This window comes from Eutrema salsugineum, unplaced genomic scaffold (assembly GCF_000478725.1).
Source record: "Eutrema salsugineum unplaced genomic scaffold, Eutsalg1_0 scaffold_13, whole genome shotgun sequence".
Taxonomy (NCBI): Eukaryota; Viridiplantae; Streptophyta; class Magnoliopsida; order Brassicales; family Brassicaceae; genus Eutrema; species Eutrema salsugineum.
The window spans coordinates 5173178-5189015 of record NW_006256885.1 but is presented as its reverse complement, the minus strand read 5'-3'; the positions used below and the strand labels follow the sequence as shown (position 1 = coordinate 5189015).

Genomic DNA, 15838 nt, shown 5'->3' with positions numbered 1-15838 from the left:
AGAAACCTTAAACTAGTACATGAATGAATAAAATATCTTTATGGAATCAAAATTGTTATAAGATCTCTACTTTGTCGTATGTATGAAATATACTGTTTTTAAAGCTTTCAAGTCATTTGCTCTCCGTAATTAATAATGTTAATTGTTAAAACATGTCTTCTTCTATCCTGAAGTTAAACACCCAGAAATCTTCTTGTGTCCAAAATTATTCCTTAAATGAAAGAATCCTCAAACAACTAGGATTCAGAGCAAATGAAAGGAACATCCTCAAGATCCTTAATAAGCTTACACGTGTCCGACAAAGATCTACATTACAAACATCTACTTTGAGTGATCCACCAACATCTCTCAACCAAATTACACAAAACATACCATATTTACATACTTGAAGATTCTGCTACCTCTTTGGATCTTCAGATTCAGCGTCGTTCTCAAGCCTGCGACGTTTCTGAGGGGATTCACAATCACCGTCTTCGGTTTCAGAAACTGTGTTCTTCGCAGGTGATGACGGCTGAGGCGAAGATGCTTCGGTTTTGGACATGTTTTGACATTCTGGTATAGAGTCATCACTAGGTGATAACAGTGTCTGAGAAGAAGAAGAAGAAATTAGCCTTCCCGTGGTTTTGCGTTGTTCTTCCAACATCTTTTCCAAGTATTTAGCATGCTCTTCTATTCGTAGCTGAAGCACCCGTTGCACCTGCACGTTGATTAAATCATGGGTTTGGTTATAGTAACTAATCTTTTGCTGAATCCAATTGTAATCGGTTTTACCTCGAGTTGTTCATGCAATTGCTTTTGAACTTCCATCTGCATACGCAGAGCTTCAGTTAACTGTATTGCCCTGTCCATGGAAGAAGAGAGTCAATTCAAGGATAGTGTTGAAACATGTTTGGGAATTCAATATGGATGCAGAAACCAAGCCAGAAACACAATGCTCACCCTTTCTTTTTCTCATCAGCTTCACTGTTACTCAAAGCCGTTTTCTTTTCTTCTGAGTTAACATTCTTTTTCTCTGAGGAATAAACGAGGAAAATGAAGGTCAATAATTATTAAGGAACAGAGAATCTGCGTAATCATAACAACAAGGTGGAAGCTTTACCTTCTTTTTTCTCTGGCATATACTTGGCTAGTCTATACTTCTGCAAAATCATGATTTTCAGAGATATCAGTTAATTTGGTATTATCTACTTGAAAACTTGGTCAGACTCAAACTGATTTAGTACCTGCAAGTGGCTTTTTACATGATAGATCGTCAAGCCCTCAACATTCATGAGCTTCAGAACAGCCTTTGGAGTGGCCTCTACATGTTTTAAAGCAACACCGGGTTATATGTTATCAGCAGAAGGATGAAACGAAAACATACGATATATAACCAAATAACCAATGCAAAGCACAATAAAAGCTATATTCTACTTCAGTTAAGTGCCTATGAGTATCTCATAAATCTAAAACTCACTTTCAGGCCCTTCAAGTTCGGTCACCGACTTTGCAAAAAGCTCGTGGAGCTCCGGAGTCCATCTCATTCTCGGCTTGTGACTGGCTGCTGACCCCGGAACTGCGTCAGTAGATGTTGCTCCAGCAACACAGCTTTGGCTTAGACTCGTTCTGGTGACTGGATTTGAAGACAATGGCGTTTCATAAATCTCCTGAATCAACCAAAAGCTGTGTTAAAGCAGAAATTCATACTTCACACTCTCTATCCTCTATGTATCAGGAGCGAATGTGTTAAACTGTTGGCGAAGTGATTGTGAAGTCATCTAGCAGTGCGAGTATAAGTCAATGTTTGTCATACCAAACTCATAATGGATGGACAAGACTGAGATTAACTTACATCAAGCCTGGGAGTTTCAGCACGGTCTGTGATGGCCAGCTCAAGTTCATCAGACAGGAACTGCAATTCCATTTGATCTGATAAGCAATAGCTGTCATTTGAACAGTCAAGATCATGAAAACCGCCATCGGAACAAGCATTCCCAGAAAGATTAAGGAAATCTTTGACAAGCGACCCGGAGCTGTCTCCATCAAAAGGATTTCCCAAATCTTCACTGAAAAATGATGGAGATCTTGCAGACTCCACACCAGAAGCAGACTGGCTATAAGCGGAGGGATCAGGGAGGAAAGGAAGACTGTTTCCTAGATGCTTCTGAGCCTCAGAGCTCGAAGATGATGAGACGTAGAGGTTTGTGCAGAAGGTGGAAGATCTTGAGAAGGTGCTCTGAGAACTATTCTTTGGCCATAGTTGATCAGGTGAATCTGGAGATTTTGATCGTATAAAAGGAGATTTCCGGTTTTCTGACTGGACAACATTTAGAAAGTTATGGACCGGAGACAGAGAAGAAGAAGAGCAAGCTTGACGAATTCCTTTATTGCATTCGTCTTGTGCCGTTGACACTAGCCTATGACTGTTCATGATTTCTTGACCAAAATCGGTTTTCTCACACCAATCAAAATTGTCTCTTGACAAGATCCGCCATAAGTTTGCAGCGTACACTGATTTATAACTAGCCTTGAAGTCGCTGAGGACCCAAACAATAATGGAGGAAAATGATTAGCATAAGAATGTTGGGATGAGATCAATAAACAAACATGTTAGTGACAATGATTGAGTAAGTTTTGAGTTAAATTCCATTTTGAGTATAAATCGCCAAACCCAATCAAATTCCAAGTAAACATAGCAAGTTTACATGTTCCTTGTGAACTAAAAACCGTGGAACTGGAGAAACAAAAGTACATGGCTTTTGTGTTTTGACCTACAAATCCAGATTTTCAGATATCGAGAGGAGCAAGCCAACGATTAAAAATGTGGTTAAAATTTACAATTTCAAAAAATGCAAAAGAAAGAAGGCTAAAGAAGTAGTAGGAGGAGTTAGAGACAAAATCGAAAGCAGTAATTAGCAAAGGACAGATAAATAGAAACGAGCCTGAGAGGATGATAAACTCTTCTACCTTTATGTAACTCCTGCTTAAAAAGAAAAAAAAACTCAACACTTTACAGGAATTATCACCTCAAGAATCACCAAATGTGACATCAGAAAACGAAAAAAATGAAACTTTCTCCAGTAAAACACGCAAAGTTATAGGAAAGCCATATTTTTGAAGAGGAAGAAGAGATGAAGTTTATCCGACCCAGAAAGCAAAAGAAGAAGAAGAAGAAGAAGAAGAGATGGTGGAAATTGGGTTAAAGGAAAGAGCCGAAGAAAGATTTGGCTACGGAGGCTAACGAATCGCCATCGAGGAAGAGTAGAGAGAAGTGTACTGTTGTCTTGGCATGATTGGTCTCCGCCTCGCTGGTCCGTCTTTCCTCTATCACGCGCTCTTGCATTCCGTGTAGTCACGCTCCAATTGAAACCGTTAGTTTATGCCACGTAGGAGCCAAGTGGTTGTGTGGCTTGCCACACGCTTGTTTTATTTATTTTATCCTTTCCTTTTTTTTTTTTAATTTGATGGCGTCATACCATTTTCTCTTCCTAATCATCCTTAATAAGACTATTTGTTTACTGGTTAACTATTTTGGGTTATACGATTGTATCCACTTTCTTAATTGATTTTCATATAGTTTTTCTTAGGAAGACAAATTTGTGGCCGCTACTAGTTCTCTCAGCCAAAGATTTTTGTTTTCAGTTGGTATTTATTTATTTTTTTGGTCGAACAGTTGGTATTTAATTATATTGTAATGATAGATTTTTTTTTTTTGACATCAATAATGGAGATGTACCATACGTTTGTAATTAATAAATAACACATTAATGACTTCAACGCAACTTCTATTCCAGGATATTGGATTTCTCTAGTAGTACAAGGAAGCTCGGTTTTTGTCAATGTCAACTGCACTTATATAATTTTTTTTTGGGGACAAACTGCACTTGTATTGCGGTTGATGGAAAACTAGTTAATACGAAAAAGTCTGTGTGTATTCTTTAAAGTTTATTAACTAATTTAATAAAAGGTCACTTATAAGTTATAGAAAAATATCTTGTAAGCTTCGCTTGTATTTTCTGATGCAATTTAATAGTAAACGCATTACCAAAAAGTTTACTAAGAAGAGTCGTGAGGATTTACTAATAGAGAAACGAATAATGAGTATGCATGAGAAAAATTGGTTGCCATAGATGAAAGTGACGGATCTGTGGTGCATTTTAGTAGAAGCGAAAATAATTTATTCTTTTTTTTTTGTCGACTACCAAAACCATTATTTCTTCTAATGGAAAATAATTAATCATTAGGAAAGATAAAATAGCATCATTCCTTAAGTTGTATGTAGTCTTTGGTCTTTTACCACATAATCAAGATAATATTAATAAAATGCTCATCATTGAGAATGAGCTCAGCAAATGCTTTTTACAATACTATCTTGACAAAAATAGCATCTTTTATTTCTGGTTGAAAAACAAAGCTGACATGAAGCTGAAAAACAAAGCTGAAAAACTTTGTATTAACATAAAAAAATGAAGCTGAAAAACAACAAAATTACATTTCATATCTGCAGTTAGAATTAATCATTGGTTGATATTATGAATTACCAATTGGTTTATGGGTTATTAACATTTAGAATTTAAAATATTGCTCCATCTTTTATCAGCAGTACAAATTTATCAAAATATAGAAAAATTGAGTATATAATGATAATGCTTGGGTTTTGTATAATGTAAAAATGGAATATATGTATCTAAAACTAGATATGGTCTAAAAATGAAAATGAATCTTGTGATTTAAATACGAGTGTTCGAGTGAGACAGAGTGGGAAGTGAAGAATAGACATGTTAGAGGCTCTTGAAAGCTTGAGACATCAAGTGGTAGAATGTCTCGATCCCTATATAATTTACATTTCTTTTGGCAACATATACATAATCTAAAATATTTCTAAGTAATAATTGGTTGGTGGGGTATATTCAATCACTTTAGCCCATTCTGTATCTCATATCTAAATCTAGAATCTAATCATGCTTATTTTTTCATATAAGAATTAATGCATGTTTCACTAAAGGTTTGATAAATCAATTCTCAGTTTCCATTTGCCAATACCTCAATCTATAGCCCCACAAAACGTGACCACTTTTGTCATGTGTTTTTTTTTTCCGACTAGTTCAAGAGTTGGGTCCACTCGTTGCTAAATTATTTTAGCTCATAAACATATAGTTCACACATTTAAAAAAGAAAGATATAAATGGGCCTTGTAAAAATAGTCGTATATTTGGGCCAAAAATAAAAAAGCTCAAAAAGTGCGGTCAATAGAATCAACAATTTGGGCCAAAAAGAAAAAGCCCAAAAAGTGCGGTCAATAGAATCAACAACGGAGAGTTTGAAGACGAGTCAATAGTTTTAGCTCAGCGTACGTACAAGAAGACCAGAAAGATTTCATTTTTCACATTTTATATGATTTCATTTTCGTCTGTTAATGGCGTTGACTTTGTGAAATCTCTGACAATTGTAATTGCATTCTCCTGAAAACGTGGAAGAGAGGATCTGCATTTGCTTTAACTTCAACGTCGTTCAGGTTCGTTCTTTGTTTTCTGTCGTCAATACCCAGATTTCGATTTCATTTGTGCCAATTTCATGACTTTTGATCGTGATCTTTGAATTTGGAATCAACATGAGTGCGTCGTGAATTCGATTTTAGCGATAAAGCCCGATTATGGTTCTTGGATCTTGATGAATGAGGTCGACTATTTTCTATGGTCTTTGTTTTTCCAGATGTCTGAGATGGAAGATGGAAACCCTAGTTTCACAGTGGATGAAGCACTTGTGGCGATGGGATTTGGGAAGTTCCAGCTGTACGTCCTTGCTTACGCTGGAATGGGTTGGGTTGCAGAGGCCATGGAGATGATGCTCCTCTCTTTCGTCGGACCTGCTGTTCAATCGCTTTGGAATCTCTCTGCACGAGAGGAAAGCTTAATAACCAGTGTCGTTTTTGCTGGCATGCTCATTGGAGCTTACGCTTGGGGCATTGTTGCTGACAAACATGGCCGCAGGTAACTTACCTGAAGCTTGTTAAGGGTTTGACATGTGCACTTGGTTTATATATTGTCTTCCTTATAACTCTTGAATTGAATGATCTCTGAAGTTGTATGTTCAGTCTATGACGTTTCTTTCATTTGATTCCTATGTCTCTTGTCAATGTTAAAGAATGGACCTTTTTCAGCCATTTTACTTCTGTTTATGAGTGGCTTCATTTGATTTGGTGTTTGTGCTTTATCTTCTTCAGGAAAGGGTTTATCATAACCGCGGTGGTGACTTTCGTAGCTGGTTTCTTGAGCGCATTTGCACCAAACTACTTGTGGTTGATCATTCTCCGCTCTTTGGTTGGTCTTGGGTTGGGAGGAGGTCCTGTTCTTGTCTCCTGGTTTGTTGAATTCATCCCTGCGCCTAACCGAGGGACTTGGATGGTTGTCTTCTCTGCTTTCTGGACCGTTGGAACCATATTCGAGGCTTCACTGGCTTGGGTACTACAACTCATGACTATCTTTGCTAAGTTCTCATCATAATTTGGACGCTAGCTTTTCACATCACCATGATAATCTTTTGCAGCTAATCATGCCAAGTTTGGGTTGGAGGTGGTTACTTGCTCTCTCTTCTGTACCTTCATCGTTGCTTCTTCTGTTCTATAGGTGGACACCCGAGTCTCCTCGCTACTTAATCCTACAAGGACGGAATGCTGAAGCTCTTTCCATTTTGGAGAAGATTGCGAGAGTGAACGGAACACAACTACCTAAGGGTGTTCTCAGCTCAGAGATTGAAACCGAGCTCGAAGAGAATAAAAGCCTTCCAACAGAGAGCACTCATCTTCTCAAGCCTGGAGAAGTCGGAGAAGCTGCTCCTGTGCCGGAGATAGTGCTAAAATCTGACAAGAAAGTAGCGGGTTCTTCGTTACTAGCTCTTCTATCTCCAGAGCTAATCAAGCGGACTTTGCTACTATGGGTTGTATTCTTTGGAAATGCGTTTGCTTACTACGGCGTTGTGCTTCTCACCACCGAGCTGAACAATTCACAAAACAGTTGCTATCCAACCGAAAAAAGATTAAAAAATTCTTCAAACGATGTTAACTACAGAGATGTTTTCATCGCCAGTTTTGCAGGTACATCAATATATTTCTGTTATTTGCAAAAAAATCCAAATCGGTTCTAACCATTGGAAAAAGCCTAATCCTTTTGGTTTCTCGATGCTTGCTCAGAGTTTCCAGGACTACTTATATCAGCAGCAATGGTGGATAGGCTTGGACGAAAAGTGTCGATGTCATCGATGTTATTCATCTGCTGCATTTTCTTGTTTCCTCTGTTAACTCATCAATCTCCATTCTTAACCACTGCTCTTCTCTTCGGCGGACGTATCTGCATCTCGGCTGCTTTCACGGTGGTTTACATCTATGCTCCGGAGATATATCCGACGGCGGTTAGAACGACAGGAGTAGGAGTGGCGAGCTCGGTGGGGAGAATCGGAGGAGTACTGTGTCCACTCGTGGCCGTTGGATTAGTTCACGGATGCCATCAGACGATCGCAGTTCTGCTCTTCGAGGTTGTGATTCTTATCTCAGGAATCTGCGTTTGTCTCTTCCCCTTCGAGACCAGTGGTCGTGAACTGACAGATACTATCTCCGCGTCCAAACAGCCCTCTTCAACCACCGTATAGCCAATTCTTTGACCATTGTAGTTGATAGTTGTTCAAGGAAAGGGAAAAAAGAAACAGAGTGATTGCAATTAGTTTGTATACATCACAGTGTAGGTAATATGATATCTCATATAAGAAGACAGAATATAAACTTGTAATTTTGTTAAACAGACTATCTGAAATACACTCTCATCTGTAGTGGTAAAGACTATACCGTTTAATAGTGTTACTAATTACAAAAGTAATAACAACTAGCAATACCCAAACCAACCATTTATTTCTATTACTGCTATTTATTTATGTCTTCAGAAAACTTTGATTAGTAGTTTCTTTACTATTACGGTAAATATCTATCGCATTCATGGTGACTAATGATCTAATACAATAAGCCTAAGAACAGTAGAGTTCGATTGGGGACACAGAGAGTGGAAAAAGAATTTAAGTGGAAGAAAGAATGGAATGCGATATTAAAACAGGTAAAATAGTAAGACAATGACTCTGGTTTGGTTTTTATTTTAGCACTAACTGTTATATTCCATCTTAGTATGTACTCCACTAAATAGTTTTTGGTGGGAAAATTTGGTTATATAGTTTGCAAAAAAAAAACCTTAGATCTGTATAAATAGTTGTTGGTGGGCATAAATGTAAATTGAAGGTCTTTTCACTGATTAAATTCATTCTTTTGTCTCGGGATCGATTACATTAGTTTTGCTTCAACAATTGAAAAAAAAAAGAAAATTAAAATGCAGAAATCCTGGATTTGATCTATGGTTATTAGGAGACATATAAATAATTAAAGGAAAAGGAAAAAGATTCTCGGAGTCTCCAAGGGAACATCACACACACAATAAAACAGAAAGGAAGAAAAAGAAAGAGATCATCGTAATTTCCATTTTCCACAAAGAAGTGGAGTCACTAAAAAGAAGGCCAGAGGAAGCACAATGCCCCATTTCTCGTAGTAAAAAAGTTTCCGCTTTTAAGACACATTAAATAAGTTAAGCTTTTCACTTTGCTTGCATCATTAATAGCAACCAAGTTCTTCTTCTTGGTTCTTTCAAAATCCTAAAAACAACCCCAAAAGACACAAAAAAAAAGACACAACACAAAGCTTGAAAATTACCGTCATCTACCTACGTATTGGCTTCTTGCTACGTATTTTTTTACATATATGGAAAGATCCTCTGTCCTTCCCTACATATAAAGATTCTGTTTTTTTTTTTCTTTTCCAGTTTTTATTTTGCTTTGAATCAGATCCTTATTCTCGGCCTTTCGACCAGATTCATGGCAACGACTCAATCACACGCCACAGATCTTAATCCAGGTAACGTCACTGACCCATCTTCCATATCATCCTAAATTGTTTCAGATTCCGGTCTAAATTTGATTCCTTTACGTTTGATCTCTGCCTTTCCTTTTCTAGTTTTTAGTGGGTTCGGTGTCGAATCCCGTGACATCGCGTTGATTCCTATTTTTCTGTGTGTGTGATGTGTTAAGGGTTAGTTGATTTGGATTTAGATAGAATTACGAGCTTCTTTTGATTAACTTTTGTTTTGGTAGTGGTCTCATGAATCCACTGTTACTAGAGCATAGTTCAATTGAAGTTTAGAAGAATTCGACCTCCTCTTGCTGAGATCTGGGATCCGTTCTCTTTCGATCTTGGCTTGGAAACTTGCTTTTGAATGTTTGTTAGTTCAATTCTGAATAATTGCACTAGGATCTGCTTTTGTTCGCCGATCTTCATCTTGTTCATGAATGATTCCGTTTCCACCGACTTATTTGAGTTTACCGGTTATGAATGAACACAGAGGAGCAACCTGCTAATCTGGACATCATGAAGGAGCAGGTTAGTTGGTCTAATGGTCTCTGTTTATTTAATGAAGATCCACAAAGAAAATAACTTTATATCTCTGAATCTGTTTTTGTTGTTGTTGTTGTTATGAAGCCTGTTCCGGGAAACAACGAGACATCAGCTTCTTTTAAATCCTCCCAGGAATCTGCAGTTGTAGTTCATCCAGCAAAAGTTGCTCCACTGTCTGGACCTTATGGTTTAGCTGGTGATTTTGCAGGGCACTTGCCTAGCAGCATCCTCTCTCCTCAAGCTCAAGGCTTTTACTACGGAGGTTGGTTTGTGAATTCATGTATTTTTTTGGCTTCTCTGATTAGATCCAGTTACACTGTCTTGGTTTAGTTATTTTATATTCTTTCGAGCGTTGTTTAAATATAAGACTAGGGGCAATCGAAAGGGAATAGCTTTAAGTCTTCCTTTACACATGAACTACTTCTCTAGTACTTGAACTAATTATAGGTTGTTTAGAAGCTAATGCGGATTCCTTGTTATGTTGGGGAGCCAGGTTATGAAAGCCACCCCACAGGCGAATGGGACGAGTATTCTTCGTATGTCAATGTTGAAGGATTGGACATCACATCTCCTGTGTGTACTAACTACACCTTCTCTTTTGGAATTGTCTTCTTTAAAATGTGTCCATATTGTTCATATTCTTTCTTTTATCATGAAATCAGGTTGGTTTCAATGAGAATGCTTCTCTGGTCTACCAAACGGGATATGGATACAACCCTCAGATGCCATATGGGCCATATTCCCCTGCTGCAAGCCCCTTACCTTCTGAGGGGCAGTTGTATTCGCCACAGCAGTTTCCTTTTTCAGGGGCATCACCATATTACCAGCAGGTAGTTCCTCCTAGCATGCAATATATTACTTCTCCAACTCAGCCCGAGCTCACCAGCCTTGTCGGTGTTGACCAACAAGGTGATAACATCGGACCACGTCCTTCCTACCAACCTCATCCTATTGGACCGTTTAATGGAAACCAGCCAAACCTTGGCTTCCCTGAGTGGCAGCAAGGTTTTGACGGGGGAATATGGTCCGATTGGTCCAAGCCTTCTGATATGCACAGACATTCTTCTCCTATTTCACCGGCTTTGTCTCCTCAGCCACTCGGTTCATTTGGATCATATGGCCAGAACATTCCCATGGTCTGTTCACTTTTTTTTAGCTATTCTTATCTAACATATGGATAGTTTTGGTCTATCAATGGTTGTATATTGGACTATATATGTTTGTTGAAAGTAGATCCTGTTCCTTAACTTTTCAGGGGTCACAGCGCCAGAGATCGTTTTACGGTTTTGGATCTGGTTCGAACTCTTATAACAGAGGTTATGGGCATAATGGTGGTCGTGGCCAGGGCTATAACTATGGAAGTAGACTAATTTCTAATGTGGGTATGGGAAACCAAGGCTGGATCGGGGTTGACAACACTCGAGGGCGTGGAAGAGTTAGTGATCCATCCCTCGGTGGTGGTTATAATGGCACTTTTGATATGCTCAACGAGCAAAACCGAGGACCAAGGGCTTCAAAGCCCAAGACTCAGATATCAGAGGAGCTTGATTCTTCTGCTGATACTAAGAAAAATAACAAAGGCAGTCCAAAGGAACATGAGGAATCCGACAACAACAATCCTGATTTTGTCACCGACTACAATAACGCCAAGCTCTTCATAATCAAGTCTTACAGTGAAGACAACGTTCACAAGAGCATCAAATACAATGTATGGGCTAGCACCCCTAATGGCAACAAAAAGCTTGATGCTGCTTATCGTGAGGCCAAGGACGAGAAAGAACCGTGCCCAGTGTTTCTTCTGTTCTCTGTACGAGTCTAATCCTGAATCAAGCAAACTATTTTGTTTTTTGTATACATTTGCCTTCTTTCTGCAGATTGCTCACGGGGTTGTAACTGCAGGTAAACGCGAGTTCTCAATTCTGTGGTGTTGCGGAGATGATTGGACCTGTGGATTTTGAGAAGAGCGTTGATTACTGGCAACAGGACAAATGGAGTGGGCAGTTCCCAGTGAAGTGGCACATTGTCAAAGACGTTCCAAACAGTCAGTTCCGACACATTATATTGGAAAACAACGACAATAAGCCCGTGACTAATAGTCGAGACACTCAAGAAGTAAGTAACCAATTTTCGCCGCTCGAGCTTTCTTCTTTTTAACCACTGCATAACCACAACCGAAAACTGCAGGTGAAACTGGAACAGGGCATCGAGATGCTTAAGATATTCAAGAACTATGATGCAGACACGTCAATCTTGGATGATTTTGGGTTTTATGAAGAGCGGGAGAAAATTATACAGGAACGGAAGGCAAGAAGACAGCCAAGCTTGGCATCTGCAGGAGTAGGAGTCGGAGAAAACGAGCATAAACCAGCATCTGCTGCATTGCCCACAGACTTCATCAAGAACATGTCCAAAAGTTTTGCGCAGGTTGTTCGCTTGGAAGAGGGCAGCAAAGAAACAGGCAAGGCCAGTTCATCTCCAGATGAAATTACAACAACCGTAGCCGTCTCTTCTGGTCAATCCAACTAGTAAGTAAAAGACATCGATTAGCAAAGACTATGTTTCTCAATTTCCATAATGATCTTTTGTTTGTTCTAAGAAGGTATTCAAATGAAAATTTTTACGTCTGACCGAGTCTGGTTTTTTCTTCTTTTTTTTGGTGTAAAGTAAGCCTCTTTTCTCCCTTTTTATGTTCCCGGGGGTATTTAGCCAAATTTGATTTATTTCCCTCTTTTCAATGTTCTGTACCCTCTCTCTTCGGGGTTGATAGAAGAAGAAGAAGAAGAAGAAGATGAAGATTATGTATGAAAGACGACATAATGTTGCTCTTGTAAAGTTGCTTCATATATATCTCTGCAGGCAGTATTTTAATAAATATTCAGATTACAGTATTACACCCATCAATCAATAGTTCTCAGCTTTTTTCATCTCCATATTTTGTTTCTTTCTGATTTTTTTCCCTCCACATAATTCCTAGCTTTGGGAGTCTCATATTGAAGGAGACAAGAAAGTCAATGATTGCCTTATCCATACATATGTTTGCATATTTCTTTAATGAATGAATAGATATATAAGAGAAAGAGATTGTTATCGAAAGGAACACTACATTGTGTGGTTGATAGCATGATTCATTACCCTTTCTACAAGCAAAATCAGATTCAGATTGGTAAGATGTTATGATTCACCAACATATTGTGGCTAAGAGCTCACTTGTTTTTGATAATTATCCATTTCTGTATAATAGTATTTTTACTAACGTGTGATTGATTGATTCTAAAGAAAATTATGTCGAAAATAATATATAATTCCTGTTGGTCAGATCGGGTCTGACATCTGTAACTCTGTTTATCATGTTGACTGATCTGATCTAAGTTGATATATTCTTTAATGTTTTTGATTATGTAAAAAAAAAAAAAGAAACTAAAAAGTAACTATCTATCTATCCACAAAATTAAGGTTAGGGCTCGGAAATAAGTCAACGAATAGAAAAAATAAGTCAATAATTAAAATAAATCAACTTTCTATAAAAATCAACCAACTAATATATGAGTCGATTGTTTCAACTTTGTAAAAAATCAACAAAAAACAATATAAGTCTATCATATGAAATAAGTCTAACAAAAAGTCGACAAATAGAAAAAACAACAGCAAAAAAAAAAGTTTACCAAGTTTTGAATAAAATTTTGGGGTATTCAAAATTAAATTAAATAGAAAACTCTGCAACAGCAAAAAAAAGTTTACCAAGTTTACAAAGTTAACATTTTTCAAAGTTTTCAATAAAATTTTGGGGTATTAATCAAAATCTCCCAAAAATATAAAATGGCCAGAAAGGGGAAAAACAATGCTAGAGAACAGTCCCAAGTCCGGACAGGTCAAAAGATTTGCCGAGCCACTGAGGAATCGTTGTTGGCTTTGTCACTCTGCAACCTGAACCAGATTAGTCCACGCGCGAATATACAAAAGCTACTCGATAGGATCGATCTCCAAGGGGCTTTTTGCTCAGGAAAACCGGACGGTTTGATAGATTTTCGAATTCAAGATGAATACCGGCGATACCTTATCGAAGTTAGCTCTGTATTTCTCCTCTTCCGATGTGTTTTTCCGGCGAGCTGACGGTGATGATGGAGTCGTTTGTTATTGCTGGGCCACCGTATGCGCACTTGTCTTCATTCTTCTCTGCCATATTTCCCGGAAATTTCGATTCTTTACTCAGGCTTCTTCTTCTTCTTCTTCTTCTTCTTCTTCCCCTGCCGTCTCGGTTTCTCAATCGCTGAGCTCCCAATCAGGGTAAAGAGTTTGAAATTCTTTTCCATCTCCTCTTATGTGTTAAGTTTTTAAATCTGGCTCCTTTTCCCTTTCTGTCGAATTTGTTTGCTGCGTAAATCAATGGAAGCGTTCTTAGCTCAACTTCGTGGCTTTCAAATTTATAAACTTTAAGCCTCTTTTCCTTTAGTGTTTGTTTCTGTCAAGAACTCTGCTTGATTTTTCATTGCTTGTGTGACGTCTACTTTATGAGCTTATTACTCTACTCTTTGATGATCTGAGATTCACCATTTGATAGACTATACGCTTTGCAGAATCTCTACACTTGTTTCTGATGAAGATCTGAAAGGCCTGATTGAGAAATTGGGGGAAAGAAATGAGGATGCTGAGATTTGGGAGAATATTATTCAGAAGAGCAACCCTCGCGTCTCATACACTGCCAAATGCTGCAAACCAACAGTAATTCCATTTTTCGAGTGTCTCACACTAAGATTTTATTCTCTCTGATAACTGAGTTTATGCTTTGGTTCTTGTAGGATGGTGGTCCTATGAAATACTTAAGTACTACGGTTTTTGAGGACTGCTCCCCAGAGGCTCTGAGGGACTTTTACATGGATAATGAGTACAGGAAACAATGGGATAAGACTGTGGTTGAGCACGAGCAATTGCAGGTTGACAGGGATAGCGGAATTGAGATTGGTCGCACGATAAAAAAGTTTCCCTTGTTGACACCAAGGGAGTATGTATTAGCTTGGAGATTGTGGGAGGGGAAGGATAAGTTTTATTGTTTCATCAAGGTGAATTTAACTAAAGTAGTGTTATTGAAACATGCTTAGCCTGAACCTGGAGATCGTTATTTCTAATGCTATGAGAACTAAATTACCTGTTTTTTACCTCTTTCCATTTACACCTTTATATTCCTCTTTGATTTCCTAAACACTTCTCGAACATCCTAGATATACACAGCCCTGGTCTATGTATTATGTTATCTATCATAGACCTTGCCTTTTACCGTATTTTTTTGCTCTTTGGTTATTTTTAGGAATGTGATCACAATACGGTGCCGCAACAGAGGAAATATGTACGTGTAAGTTATTTCAGATCTGGTTGGCGAATCATGAAAGGTAATTGTTTCTTGTCAGTTTTTTTTGTTCAATATTATACACCACAAATCTGTTTAGTGATAGATTTTTTAATGGTGAATAGTTTTTAATGCTTCTGCACCTTCTATCCATAAACGCTAAACTAAAACTTGCTGCAGTTCCCGGTAGGAATGCTTGTGAGATCCACATGTTTCACCAGGAAGATGCTGGATTAAATGTTGAGATGGCAAAGCTTGCTTTCTCAAAAGGCATTTGGAGTTACGTTTGTAAGATGGAGACTGCACTTCGTAAATACATTACAACCAGTCATAGACCCCAAGGACCCACTGTATCTGCTGTCAGCTTAATGAAAAAGGTTAGATATGAGTGGGTTTTAAGCTTATCTGAGTTCAGTTTCTGGTCAAGTGCTGAATATGCCCTCTTTGACATCACCTTTGTTGTCTCATAGATTCCATCAGAGTTAGAGAGCCAGTCAGATGACATCACAAATTCCTCCGGGACTACTAGTGGTGGTGGTCTGCACACAGTGGAAGGAGCCAAACGGAAGAAACTGTTGAGAAAGCCTTCAAAGAAACTGATAGCAAACGGTATGTTACTTGTGGGCGGTGCAGTCGGTGGCGCGATCTGCCTCTCTCGTGGTCACTCTGCCTTAGGTGCAAAGGTTGCCTTGGCTTACATCTTGACAAAGCTGAGAAAGCGAGGAGCTCAGGCGAGTCAGACTTCCCAAAGCTCTGGTATTTAAGTCATGTATAGATTTGTTTGATGAAGTATCTGCGATTTCTAAGCTTGTATGATAGGGGAGTTGTCTGTAGATGTGTGAATACTGTCATAGTAAAGTTGTATTTTTGCAATGGCTCTGACCTCATGAGCTCTGGGTCTTCAAAGTTTTGTATACTCCTGGAAATTTTTACACTTTTGTGAATGTACAAAAAATATATATTCAGAAAAGCCCTTTGAATACTGTTGTGTGTTTTGGTGGTTCACACGTGTGCTTGAACATACGTTGAAACAACTG

General features: G+C 38.3%; 4 protein-coding genes across 9 annotated transcripts; 3 read left to right on the top strand and 1 right to left on the bottom strand.

The window, feature by feature from the left end:
* Positions 1 to 196: 196 nt before the first annotated feature.
* On the bottom strand, positions 197 to 3209 carry LOC18025188 (myb family transcription factor PHL6). 3 transcript variants are annotated; one of them, XM_006407209.2, is made up of 8 exons: positions 2947 to 3207; positions 1832 to 2516; positions 1457 to 1646; positions 1224 to 1300; positions 1100 to 1139; positions 940 to 1012; positions 772 to 841; positions 197 to 697 (listed from the first exon to the last, which is right to left on the bottom strand). In XM_006407209.2, the coding sequence occupies exons 2-8, from the start codon at positions 2408 to 2410 to the stop codon at positions 398 to 400; spliced, it is 1329 nt and encodes a 442-aa protein (XP_006407272.1). In that variant the 5' UTR covers positions 2411 to 2516; positions 2947 to 3207; the 3' UTR covers positions 197 to 397. The 3 variants fall into 3 exon arrangements, with proteins under 3 accessions (XP_006407272.1, XP_006407271.1, XP_024015319.1); XM_006407208.2 differs by having other exon boundaries at positions 224 to 697; positions 2922 to 3209; XM_024159551.1 differs by having other exon boundaries at positions 224 to 697; positions 3006 to 3208.
* Positions 3210 to 5374: 2165 nt separating this feature from the next.
* LOC18025187 (organic cation/carnitine transporter 7) lies at positions 5375 to 7847 on the top strand. Its single transcript, XM_006407207.2, has 5 exons — positions 5375 to 5494; positions 5692 to 5969; positions 6203 to 6440; positions 6526 to 7072; positions 7169 to 7847. Exons 2-5 carry the CDS (start codon positions 5692 to 5694, stop codon positions 7621 to 7623), a joined length of 1518 nt encoding a protein of 505 aa, XP_006407270.1. The 5' UTR covers positions 5375 to 5494; the 3' UTR covers positions 7624 to 7847.
* Positions 7848 to 8575: 728 nt separating this feature from the next.
* Positions 8576 to 12387, top strand: LOC18025186. Of its 4 annotated transcripts, XM_024159354.1 has the most exons (10): positions 8576 to 8923; positions 9408 to 9445; positions 9545 to 9722; positions 9954 to 10033; positions 10123 to 10596; positions 10716 to 11267; positions 11360 to 11572; positions 11645 to 11985; positions 12057 to 12059; positions 12228 to 12387. In XM_024159354.1, coding segments are annotated over exons 1-9 (1917 nt in total). In that variant the 5' UTR covers positions 8576 to 8883; the 3' UTR covers positions 12058 to 12059; positions 12228 to 12387. The 4 variants fall into 4 exon arrangements, with proteins under 4 accessions (XP_024015122.1, XP_024015123.1, XP_006407268.1 ...); XM_024159355.1 differs by lacking the exon at positions 12057 to 12059 and having other exon boundaries at positions 12231 to 12332; XM_006407205.2 differs by lacking the exon at positions 12057 to 12059 and having other exon boundaries at positions 12228 to 12332.
* A 900-nt stretch (positions 12388 to 13287) lies between these two features.
* On the top strand, positions 13288 to 15783 carry LOC18025185. The gene is made up of 6 exons (XM_006407203.2): positions 13288 to 13744; positions 14035 to 14179; positions 14257 to 14517; positions 14763 to 14844; positions 14982 to 15178; positions 15272 to 15783. The coding sequence occupies exons 1-6, from the start codon at positions 13497 to 13499 to the stop codon at positions 15563 to 15565; spliced, it is 1227 nt and encodes a 408-aa protein (XP_006407266.1). The 5' UTR covers positions 13288 to 13496; the 3' UTR covers positions 15566 to 15783.
* The last annotated feature ends 55 nt before the right edge of the window (positions 15784 to 15838 follow it).